The 12,734-nt window shown below is 48.5% G+C and overlaps 1 protein-coding gene across 2 annotated transcripts in view; it reads left to right on the top strand.

Annotated features, from left to right (window-relative positions):
* The first annotated feature begins 1,204 nt into the window (after nt 1–1,204).
* Nucleotides 1,205–12,734, top strand: part of Ext2 (exostosin glycosyltransferase 2) — a 136,368-nt gene continuing 124,838 nt past the window's right edge. Inside the window, exons 1-4 of one of the 2 annotated variants that reach the window (XM_059260984.1) lie at nt 1,258–1,370; nt 2,062–2,150; nt 10,282–10,847; nt 12,558–12,647. In XM_059260984.1, coding sequence (XP_059116967.1) covers nt 2,142–2,150; nt 10,282–10,847; nt 12,558–12,647 — 665 coding nt within the window. In that variant the 5' untranslated portion in view covers nt 1,258–1,370; nt 2,062–2,141. Of the gene's footprint in view, nt 1,371–2,061; nt 2,151–10,281; nt 10,848–12,557; nt 12,648–12,734 lie in introns of both variants that reach the window. The other variant, XM_059260985.1, reaches the window with a different exon arrangement.

Below are 12,734 nucleotides of genomic sequence, written 5' to 3'. Positions count from 1 at the left end.
AAAAAGATATATATATATATATATATATATATATATATATATATATATATATATATATATATATATGCCAGTGTGTTCCAGGAATTTAGCTGTGGTAGTATTGGCCATTGGCCCTACGGTCACCCATTCAGTGGGGGAAGAGAATGTAGAAAGAAGCTTCTGTCCCTAGATTGTTCGTGTACCCATCTCCCTAGGTCTGTAACAAGAAGATACTAACCCCCAAATACTGAAATCATTGCTGGTGAGGAAAGCCTTCATAGGTCTCCAGATGCCGTAATCTCAGTGGATATTTAAGCTATAAGTAATAATGTCCACTAGGTGGCGCTAAAGTACAACCAGGACCAAAATATTCACATCCTGTGGCCAGACCAAGAACTACAGCCCGGCAAAGGCAAGCCCAGCTAGAGTGGCTTCATTAACCTTTCAGTAACATCAGTCACTTTTTTTTCTATTTTAGACTTGCTGCCTTGTGACAGATGCTACTATGCATGAGATAAAGAGCCTCCATTTCTGCTGCTACAATTACTTCCAATTTTTTTGTAACTGCTTCTTGGATTTTATTTCCAGAAAAATATTATATTTATGCCTGGACACAAGCATCCACTTACACATTTTCTCCTGTTTTCGCACAAGCACATTTTACCCAAAAGTGATTGAGCTTGCCCCTTGCTAAGGACACTGGTTTCTTATTAGCATGTCTTGAAGATATTACCTTGCTGACAGGTATGCATCCTCAAATTATTTCCTAATTAATTTCGCTGCTCCCACTGTCTTATTATTAGAAACAGTGCGGTGAATGTTTCAAGAAGTGGAGAGACTTCCCGTAGGGTAAACTGCATAGAAGGTTGGTTGGAATTGCGGGTCCAGGGCGTTTTTACATCTTGATGGGTACTGCCAAATTGCCTTGTGTGCATGAAAATGCTTTGTATAGTTGAGGGTGGTCTCACTATGTAGTTCAGGCTAGCCTCGAACTAGTGGGTGATCCTCCTGTTGTGCTGGGATTACAGGTCTGAGCCACCATGCCCGACCAAAATGCTTGCGGTTTTTGACAGTTTCACCCCAGGAGCTCGGTGCCTGCCTTTTGGCTCTCCCTCTGGGCACGCTTTTGAGCCTGGGCAGGGACGCTCGCCTGCGTTGACTCCTCCTGTCCAGCCGGGGGCGCGGCACGACCCCTCCGCATGCGCAGTGCGCGCCGTGTCAGCTGCCCGGAGCTGGAGGCCTGCGCCGCTTTCCCGTCCGGCTCCCGCGGACCTGGTGCCGGCGACTGCCTCCCGTCTCCACGCGACCCGACACGGGCGGCCGTGGCTCGCGGCCCGCGGCAAGAGCCGGTGACGGAACGCGGGGCCGAGCGGGAGGCGGCCGGTTCCGAGGTGAGCGCGGGCCGGCCGGGAGGGCCTCAGGGCTGGGCTCGGGGAACCCGGGGATCTGCAGGAGCGCTTGCAATGAGTCCCCATCTGTGTCCTCTTCCCCCCGGCCCGTGCGCCTCGTAGGACCTCTGCTTCCTGCTCTCACCGGGCGCTGAGGGATTCCAATCTTCCCCGGGAGGTCTTGCACCTTGCCTCTCCCGGGCCGGTGGCTTCCAGGGACGTGGTGAGGAGGATGGCCCACGACCCATTGGCTCTGAGCGTGGACCGGGAGCTCAGCATAGTTGGGAGATGCGTTCCCGATGGTGGCAACAGTATCCAGTTCTGAGAGTCAAATAATGGCTTGGTGTCCTTTATTAGGAAGTGCCAGTCTAGAAGGGCCCTTTCACTTACTGGTCTGTGGATGTTGTCGAGATTGGGACATGTCCATTTCAATTCTTTTAAATCGACCAAATGTTCTAAGTCCTTGAACTGAACTTTGTGTGTTCCGGAGCTCAAGGCTATTCATGGTAATAAAGCACACGGTTGATCTTCATCGCAATCACTTTCCCTGACTGACGCCTCCTGGGTGCACTAGCCTGTGTGGATGGGTTGTCATCTGAAGAACCAGACTGCTGGGCCCTGAATCCCGGCCTTGAGGTTCTGTTGTGGAACCCTGGAGGTTCTTAGCCTTGCTGTTGACTTTTCTCTACCACAGGAGGTTCAGAAGTTTGTCACACAGCGCTGTCAGGAAGATGAAGACTGAGTGAATGTATACGTGTAAAGTGCTTCAAACAGATGTGTGGAGTAAGTGGTACTTAATGTATTCCCTGTGATGTAATGCCATAGTCAAACAGTATCTTTATATTAGACTACGTTTTTAGAGGTAGTTAGCCACACTGGAACCGTAATTATTATCCTGCCAGGCAAGGTTGTGCATTGTGAGTTTGTGTCTATTTGCTTACTTTGTTTCCAGAAGAGTTAGGCTAAATTCAGTGTAGTGGTGGCTGTGGGAGTTCAGCACTCAGGACATCTCCAAAAAGCCTAAGAGGACAAAAAATTGTGGCTTGGAACGTTGTGCTGAGTGGATTGACTGGGGCTTGGAAGAAAGGTGGTTCCAGCCAGTGTTAGGACTAAGCAATTCCAGGAACCTGGTGTCTCACCCTGATGGTGGATGATAGATGTCACAGTCACTTCCAGTGACTCAGTCTCCACTGCGGGATGAAGGGGCCCAGCATTTTTTTTTTTTTTTTGGAGGGGAGGAGTTTAATGGGTTTGAAGGATGATAATTTGTAGGGTCTGTGTTGAAAGTCTTGTTGTGATCCAGGTCATGGTGTGAAACTGGGCAGACTGTGGCTTCAGCCTAGATGGATACTTTATACGGGATTCAGCACAGGCTTATCAGGGCTGGGCTGTGTGGAGGATGTAGCTCGGCTGGTAGAGTTCCCAGCATGCACGAGGCTCTGGATTGGCTCTCCAGTAGTCCCATAAACTGGAGTGGGGTGTGCATGCCTGCTGTCCTGGAACTCAGAAGGTGAGAATGGGATGACAAGTTCCTGACCAGCCTGGATTAATTAATTAATTAATTATTGATTTTCTTAATCTTAATTACTTTATTACTTACTTTTATTTTATATGCGAGTGTTTTGCTTAGATACATGCACGTGTACTATGTGTATGCAGTGCCTGCAGAGGCCAGAAGAGGGCATTAGAGCCCCTGGAACTGAAGTTCCAGATGGCTGTGAGCCTCCAAGTAGGTGCTGATTATTATTATTATTATTATTACTATTATTATTATTACTGTATTGCTGGGGACCTAGACCATGCTCAGCCAGCACTCTGCCCCTGGGCTGTAGCCCTGTTGCCATGCGCCCCCCACTTCTTTTATTTTGAGTGTTTGTTCTGACCCAAGTGCTTCTGCACATCCTCAGCTTTCTTTCTCAGAATTGGTGTAGACGCTGGGTGTTGAACCAGCCTGTGAAGGCTTCCGTAAGCCAGGAAGAGTGTACTGTCCAGGCTGGTTTGGAGTTATCGTGCCTCAGCTCCCTGTCAGTCGGTTGGTTCTGAAGTGTGTTCTGTCTGAATCTTCGGGGCTCTTAGCAGAACTTAGTTGTTTGCTGAGCTCAGTGATCTGGCCATTCCCTTTTCTGGCTTCGCTCTGGGTTTTCTGAAGTCTTCTCCTGCCAGCTCCTTACGCTCATGTTGTTTTTCCCAGTTTGGCAGAACACAGACCATGTTAGACCATGCCCTAGCATGCAGCCCTGAGAACATGTCCTGAGGCCTTCTTGCGCACCCTCAGATGGCAGCAAGGACCCCTCCAGCAGTAGAAAGCAAGGCATCAGGAACCCCTGTACTCTAGTGGAACAGCCATAGGACTCCTACGGGGCAGCTTGGGGTGAGCTCCAGGTGGGAGGGAGGCAGCCCCAGCATGGTGGCTGTAGCTCTTGAGAGAGTATGGCCTGTGGTGATGGAAGGGTAGTGGCATTGGCTGCCTCTTGGCATCTTCCTTAGGAGCATTCATATCAGAGAATGCTAGGTTCTGGGCAGTCAGATGCCAGCTCAGGGCACATCACGAAACACGGGAGGTTCCGTGGCAATATGTCCTGCAGCTGGGCGCAGATGCGATGATCATATTAGATTGAATCATCATCATGGCGGAACTGCAGAGGAGGTGAAGACACAGCCTTGGCATCTGTGGTCAAGGCCACAGTGGGAAGAAGTCCTGGGATGGAGAGGCTGGGGACTCTGAGAACTTGGATTCTCAGGATTCCCCAATCTCCGGCCTGGCAGCAGGTCTTTGAGGTAGAGGAGAGTTTCTTTGCCCAGGCTAGCCCGTGCAGAGCCACCCCTGGGGCAGCTGCTTTGCCCAGGCTAGCCCGTGCAGAGCCATCCCTGGGCAGTTGCTTTGCTCAGCACGGCTTATCTGCTTCAGGGTCGGCCTCCACCTTCTCTGATGGCAGCTTCCCTAAGTGGGGAGTCTTCAGATGTCTGTGGCTGCAGGACCTGGCTGTGTGGACTAACAAACAGCAGCTGGGGGAAGTATGTGGAGTGGTGGGCTATAAAACTGGATGTACAGGGTGTGGAGGCAGGTACATTTTCTCATGATCGAGAGTTAATGACCCAGCTGGATATCAGGAGCTGGTCCTAAGCTGGACAGGCTTGAAGCTTGGATGCAGCCATGACCTAAACCACTGCTTCTCATCCTGGGGTGAGTTCATTGTCCTCAGGGGTATTTAGCAATGTCTGGGTATACTCTTGGTGGTTACTATTAGAGGTCTGGCTTTCACCAAGTAGAGGCTGAGGGTGCTACTGAAGCAGTTATGATCTGTATAATAGCTTCCCAATGAGAGAGTTACCTAACTCAGAATGTTAGTAGAAGCCACGGCCAGAAACTCTGGCCTCCAGTAAATGAGGGGAGGTATCAGGACTGCTGTGGCAGTGTTGAAGAAGCCATTAGAAGTTTGGGGAGGCAGATAGTTTAGATAGGTTGTTACTCAAGGCTAGAGATAACACTGCTTGCTCAGCCAGCCTCTGGGGGAGTCCACTCCCTTCACTCTGGTAATATGGAATGGCCAGGGAGGGGCTGGCACTCTGGTAATATGGAATGGCCAGGGAGGGGCTGGCACTCTGATAGTATGGAATGACCAGGGAGAAGCTGGCACTCTGGTAATATGGAATGGCCAGGGAGGGGCTGGCACTCTGGTAATATGGAATGGCCAAGGAGGGGCTGGCACTCTGGTAATATGGAATGACGAGGGAGAGGCTGGCACTCTGGTAAGATGGAATGACCAGGGAGGGGCTGGCACTCTGGTAGTATGGAATGACCAGGGAGAAGCTGGCACTCTGGTAATATGGAATGACCAGGGAGAAGCTGGCACTCTGGTAATATGGAATGACCAGGGAGAAGCTGGCACTCTGGTAATATGGAATGGCCAGGGAGGGGCTGGCACTCTGGTAATATGGAATGGCCAAGGAGGGGCTGGCACTCTGGTAATATGGAATGACGAGGGAGAGGCTGGCACTCTGGTAAGATGGAATGACCAGGGAGGGGCTGGCACTCTGGTAGTATGGAATGACCAGGGAGAAGCTGGCACTCTGGTAATATGGAATGACCAGGGAGAAGCTGGCACTCTAGTAATATGGAATGGCCAGGGAGAGGCTGGCACTCTGGCAATATGGAATGGCCAGGGAGGGGCTGGCACTCTGACAATATGGAATGGCCAGGGAGGGGCTGGCACTCTGGTAATATGGAATGGCCAGGGAGGGGCTGGCACTCTGGTAATATGGAATGACCAGGGAGGGGCTGGCACTCTGGTAATATGGAATGACCAGGGAGGGGCTGGCACTCTGGTAATATGGAATGGCCAGGGAGGGGCTGGCACTCTGGTAATATGGAATGGCCAGGGAGGGGCTGGTACCTTTGAGACGTAAGCTCAGCACTGACCCCCTACAGGCTGGGATTGGCTTTCATGGTACCAAAGAGCTGGGTTCCCAAGTTCCTGAGAAAGGTAGAGCTCTGTAGTATCAGTGGCCAGGTGGTGTCCTTAGCCACAGACAGCAGGCAGACATGGTACCCATAGCGGATGGTAAACGGGGACTCACCAGGCTGTCTTGACCTGCTGTGCTGTGACTAGGCCATGGTTCTAGAGCAGTGTAGAGGGGCAGCCAGCTCCCCTCTACATATTTGGTTTCTTAGAGTCTGCAGCACATCTGTCTAGGCCTTTCTGGCTTTCAGAGTCTCCATTGAGAAGTCAGGTGTAATTCTAATAGGTCTGCCTTTATATATTACTTGGTCTTTTTCCTTTGCAGTTTTTAATGTTCTTTCTTTGTTCTGTATGTTTAGTGTTTTAATTATTATGTGGTGAGGGGACTTTCTTTTCTGGTCCAGTCTCTAAGTGTTAGTGTTCTGTAAGCTTATTGTACCTTTATAGGCATGTCCTTCTTCAGGTTAGGAAAATTTTCTTCTATGATTTTGTTGAAAATATTTTTTGGGCCTTGAGCTGAAATTCTCCTTTTTTCTATTCCTATTATTTTTAGGTTTGGTCTTTTCATCCAGATTTCCTGGATGTTTTGTGTCAGGAACTTTTTAGATTTAACATTTTCTTTGACTGATGAATCCATTTCTTCTATGGTATCTTCAGTGTCCAAGATTCTCTCTTCCATCTCTTGTATTCTGTTGGTGAAACTTGTCTCTGTAGTTCCTGTTCACATTACTCAGTTTTTCATTTCCAGAATTCCCTCAGTTTGTGATTTCTGTATTGATTCTATTTCCATTTTCAGATTTTGAAGTTTCATTTGTTTTCTTCAACTGTTTGTTTGTTTTTTCTTGGCTTTAAGAGATTTATTTATTTCTTGCAGTCGTTTGTTTTTTTCTGGATTTCTTTAAGGGATGTATTCATTTCCTCTTTAAGGACTTCTATCATCTTCATATAGTTGGTTTTAACGTCTTCCTCTTGGGCCTCAGCTGTGTTGGAATATCAGGGCTTGCTGCAGTAGGATGGCTGGGCTCTGGTGGAGACATGTTGCCCTGGCTGTTACTGATTGTGTTCTTGCTTCTAGGCATTTAGGTTTGGGGTGATCATAGGTCTAGCTGCCGATTTCTGGGTTTGTCTTTGTTGGGTAGCTGTTTTATTCCTTGGTTTCTGCTTCCTCTCTGGATTTTCAGAGTGTGTTGGCTGTGTGTTGGCTGTTTTCCTGGTGTGTTCAAGGGGAATGCTTGCTGGTGTTGGAGACAGGGGAAGGGGAGGCCAGGGGTAGATGGTCTGTTACAGTGCTAGGGGAAACCCGGAAAATTGGGACTGAGGTAACAGAGAGAGTGGAGAAGGCCCCGGACAGCCAACCTAGTCTTCTGGGGGGCATGGCCTGTGGTCGAGTAGGGGGTATCTGTCTGAGTTGGGGGCTGGGTTGCATCTACAAGGTGGGGAGAGGAGGCCAGGGAGACGGTCTGTGGGATCCATAGGAGGCGTGGACAGCAGGAAGATGAGGGTGCAGCTGGTGTTCTGTTGCAGTGCTAGGGGTGACCCTGAGAATTGGGTTTGGGGGAACAGAGGGAGTGGTCTGAGGGCAGCCTCTCTGGTCTTCTGGCCCAGAAGTGGATTTCATAGTGTGAATTGACAGGTTGGAAAACCATTGTGTGAAAGGAGTTAGTTTAAAGTTAGCAAAGTCTCAGGCTGACTATACACAATAAGCTACCTTGGCCACCTTGCTCAGTGGTGGATTCTCCAAGTCATTTAGACCAACAAGGATGAGCTGCAGTGGCGGGCCGTGAATCCCCCTGGGTGCTTACCTTGTGGCGTTTGGTAACTACTGACTTAGAATTGAGGTAGACCGTGAGAGCTTGTTGGGAGAGTTTGCACATGGGCTGGTGGGGTACATTGTCTGCCTCAACTCTTCCTCTCTGCAAACCCTGGGGGCCATCCGGGGAGGCAGAGCCATAGCACACACTGGGCCTGGGGCCAGTGCGGTGACTGTTAGGATGTGAGAGAGGTGATACCTCTGGAACTCCTATTCCTGCTATGGAGGCACTTAGCATTTATTGAGTGGCTAACACATATATCCCAAAGATGATGATCTTTAAGCGTAAGTGGATAGACTTCTGCATGTTAGTCCTGATTCCTGGGCATACTTTGGTTCATGGTCTCAGAGATTTGAGTGAAATCACTTTTGACAATGGCACATTTCCCTCCCACCTGGACTGGCAGTGATTGCAGCTGCAATATTCAAGGGCTGGAAAGTCTTCCAGGGTGTGCGGTGATGGGGTGGGGCTGGGGCCCTCTATTTAGCCAAAGTGAAAATGACTGATAAGCCTGCTGCGAATCTCTGGGCTTTTCAGTAACTTCCCTCTGTGCTCAAAGTTACCCTGGCAAATCGGTATTTGAGGGGCCCTTTGTAGTTTGGGGCTTCTACTTGAAATGCCAGCATGGCTCATTGCAATCCCTGGCCAGTCTGTAGCAGCCATCCATCACACTCCAGGCTGTGTCCCACCCACAGCACCTGGGCATGAGCAATGGGAAGCTGGCTTGGTAAGCACCTTATGTAATGGTCTGCAGGGCAAGTGTGCCTGTCTTAGTCAGGGTTACTATTGCTGCGACAGAACACCGTGACCAAACACAAGTTGGGGAGGGAAGGGTTATTTCACTCACAGTTCCATATGACAGTTTGTCATCAAACGCCATGCGGGCAGGAACTGAAACAGGACAGGAATCTGGAGACAGGAGCTGATGCAGAGGCCATGAAGGATGCTGCTTACTGGCTTGCTCCCCATGGCTTGCTCAGCCTGTTTTCTTATAGAACCCAGGACCACCAGTCCGGGGATGGCAGCACCTACAATGAATGGGCTGGGCCCTCCCCTGTCAATCACTAATTTAGAAAATGCCTTACAGCTGGCTCTTATGGATGCAGTTTCTCAATTAATGTTCTGTCTTTTCAGGTGACTCTAGTTGGTGTCAAGTTGACCTAAGACTAGCCAGCATCCTGCCTTTTTGCTGAGCACTGAGCGGTTTCTTTTCTGTCTCAGCCCTTGATGTTTACTGATTTTTTTCTGCTGCTGTGTAACTGACCACAGAAACGCAGTGGCTTAGAGTGACAATGAGCATGTGGCCTTTGATGGGGACAGTGTGGATATCTGAGGGTACCATCCATTGGTTGCTCAAACTCTTGTGTAGTAAGAGTTCCCAAGAGGACAGTTGTAGAAACTGAGGTTTCTTGGGACCCAGGCTCAAAGTCTCAGAATGTCCTCTATGTGACAGACTGTGGGGACTTGCAGGGAAGGGACTGGGCTTCTGCTCTTGAGTTGCAAAGTGCTGCTGTGCATATTCATGGATGGGAGGAGCTGTCAGCATCTGGATTGACCACAGTGACTCTTTTCTTCTGTCCCCCCACCCCCCTCCTCTTCCCCTTACTTTGGTTCTCCTGCTGGGTTCACTTGTATACTTTTCAGTGAAACGGGCCAGCCTTTGCTTTCATTATAAGATACCAACATGAATTAAATTTAAAGATGGAGGCTGCTCTTCTGAGATGCCCCTGACCCAGCTCCACACTCTGCATCCCTTGGCTTCCTCTCCCTCACTAGGCTGGAGGCTCCTCTAGGTGCGGTCAACCTTGTCTCTATCACAGTACCTAGTGAGTGAATGAATGGAAACTGATTTTAGAGTTACAAAGCATCATTTTGGTCCAAGTAAACTATCACTTTAGGTCAGGTGAATGTTTCAAAATAAGTATCTGTAGTTATTTTGTTTTAGATTTTTCTTCTTGGGTCAGCACCTCCTTCCCAGGGCCCAACATTTCTTGGCTTATGCTAAAAGTGATATACATAGGGTTGGGGTTGGAAGGGTGGCTCAGCAGTTAAAAGTTCTGGCTGCTCTTCCAGGGGACCCATGTTCCATTCCCAGCAGATACCTGGAAGCTCACAACTATCTGTAACTCCAGTTCCAGGGGATACAATGTCCTTTTCTGGCCCCATGGGCACCAGGCACACACATGGTACACAGACATGTATACAGGCAAAAATACTTATACAGATAAGTATAAATTTAAAAGATGAATATAAATAGGGCATAGCTATAATTTTATATTATATATGACATATTATATATTTATGTATAGCATTAAATATTAAATTTATCCTATATGTAAGAATACATATTTGCATACATTAGCAGTGTCAAAAATCTTGTCATTTTGATGCCCTGTGCTTATAATCACAGACTTTGGGACACAGAGGCAGGAGGATCAGGGGTTTAAGGCCATCATTGGCTATGTAGCAAATTCAGGGCCAGCCTGAGCTATATGAGACCTTGTTTTGGGAAAAAAAAAAAAGAGAGAGAGAGAGAGAGAGAAAGTAAATAAACGTATTAAAAGTTGAACGATCCAATCCTTTCAGGGTGTTGATTGCCATCCTAAACATTTGCTTTTTCCCACGTTTGTCTTTGTTGACCAGGTGTGTGAGGAGGAGGCTATCTGTGTCGTCATGTGCGCGTCAGTCAAGTACAACATCCGGGGTCCCGCCCTCATCCCCAGAATGAAGACCAAGCATCGGCTCTACTACGTCACCCTCTTCTCCATCGTCCTCCTGGGCCTCATCGCCACAGGTGTGTTCCAGTTCTGGCCCCACTCCATCGAGTCCTCCAGCGACGGGGGTGTGGAGAAGCGCAGCATCCGGGAAGTGCCGGTGGTCAGGCTGCCAGCTGCCAGCCCCATCCCGGAGCGGGGGGACCTCAGCTGTAGAATGCACACGTGTTTCGATGTCTACCGCTGTGGCTTCAACCCAAAGAACAAAATCAAGGTGTACATCTATCCCCTGAAAAAGTACGTGGATGACGCGGGTGTCCCAGTGAGCAGCACCATCTCCCGGGAGTACAACGAGCTGCTGACGGCGATCTCAGACAGTGACTACTACACGGATGACATCAGCCGGGCCTGCCTCTTTGTCCCCTCCATAGACGTGCTGAACCAGAACCCCCTTCGCATCAAGGAGACGGCACAGGCTCTGGCCCAGCTTTCCAGGTACCTGGCACCTAGCCGCCAGAGCCCAAGGGACGGTCTAGAGGGACGGGGAGAGACGGGAGCGTGTCCCCTGTTGACGTGCCCCCCAGATGCTTCAGCTCACACGTGTGTGAGTGACTGATGTGTAGCAGGAGGTCTGTGCTGTGAGCGAATGAATGGAATGCTGTGGGGCTGCCATCCTGCGGCTGTGGTGGCCTGAGGCTTTCGTGGAGTTTAGAACTAAGGGAAGCTCTCTCCTCCTGTACTTCTCCCTGTGGATTAAAAGGCACAGCCTTCTGCCCCAGGCACTCGGGCCATTCCTGTTTGCTGTGAAAAGCCTGGAAAGGGCAGCTCAGCAAAAGGAATGTAAGATTTATTCCATCCTCTGCCTCTAAGAGGCCGCCACTGTTACTGTTTCAGTGGGCTTATTCAGTCTTTTTTTGTTTTTGGTATGAAATTGCTATGTGTGTATAATTATGAACATTTTTGGCCAGGAATGGCATCATGTGATCATACTCCAAAGAAGCTTCAATTCTCATAATGTATTGTGGATATCTTTCCAAATAATTTAATGGTATGTGTGTGTGTGTGTGTGTGTGTGTGTTCTCATAATGTATTGTGAATATCTTTCCAAATAATTTAATGGTATGTGTGTGTGTATGTGTGTGTGTGTGTGTTCTCATAATGTATTGTGAATATCTTTCCAAATAATTTAATGGTGTGTGTATATGTGCATGTGTGCGCACGTGTGTGTGTATGTGCATGTGCATATGAGAGCACTAGAATGCACACACACACACACACACACACACAATGTCTATGCAAAGGCCAGAGATTGATGTTGGGTGTCTTTATCACCTTTTTTTTTTTTTTTTTGAGACAGGTCTCTCACTGAACCTGGAGCCTGCCGGTTTGGCTAGGTGGCTGGTCATTGAGCCCGGAGATCTTCCTGTCTGTGCCTCCCCAGCAGTGGGATTACAGGCATGCTCCTCTGCACCTGGCTTTTATAAAGGTGCAGAGAATTGAACTCAGGTCCCCAGGCTTGTATGGCAAGCACTATACTGACTGGGTCATCTCCCTAGCCCCTCACATTCTTTTTTTATATAATTTTGAAGGTTGTGTACTATTCTACTTTATGGATATTCTGTATATATTTAATCAGCTGCCTATAATTTGTTTACATTTGTTTCTTTTAAATTTTTATTTATTTAAATGTGTATGGATGTTCTGCCTGCGTGTATGTCTGTGGACCACATGAGTGCCTGGTGTCCTACAGGCCATAAGAGAGCATTGGATCCCCTGGAAGTGGAGTTATAGATGGTTGTGAGCCATCATGTGGGTGCTAGGATTAGAACCTGGGTCCTCTGGAAGAGCAGGCAGTGTTCCTAACCACTGAGCCATCTCTCCAGCACAACTTTTACTTCTTGAGCATTTAGGTGGGTTTCAGGTTTTTGGGTTTATTTTTATGTTTAAATGATCAGAAATGGTGATGTAGCAGATGAGCTGGAAATACACATCTTTCCAGTATTTTTTTTTTTAACCTGTTGTCCCTTTGGGTGTTCAGAAGTTTCTTTGCACCTGGAGGCCTTGCTGTTGTGGCTACTTACACCTGTGTCTCAGCAGGTGGCGCTGTTGCAGGCTTGGGCTGTTTGCACATGTGATCCAGCGTCATCATACCCTCATTTCTTCATGGTTGAAGTGTGGACTCTGAATTGTTTGCTTTCTCAATAGGTGGGATCGAGGAACAAATCACCTGCTGTTCAACATGTTGCCTGGAGGTCCCCCAGACTACAACACTGCCCTAGATGTCCCCAGAGACAGGTGAGCATTTGGGAGGCTGTCCTATGATGGATTTCTGAGGATTAGGTAAGTTAAATAGGAATCATTTATTTCCATGAAATTGGGTTC

This window comes from Peromyscus eremicus, chromosome 4 (assembly GCF_949786415.1).
Source record: "Peromyscus eremicus chromosome 4, PerEre_H2_v1, whole genome shotgun sequence".
Classification (NCBI taxonomy): Eukaryota; Metazoa; Chordata; class Mammalia; order Rodentia; family Cricetidae; genus Peromyscus; species Peromyscus eremicus.
Note: the sequence above shows the minus strand (reverse complement) of the source record. Positions and strands in the feature narration are given on the sequence as shown.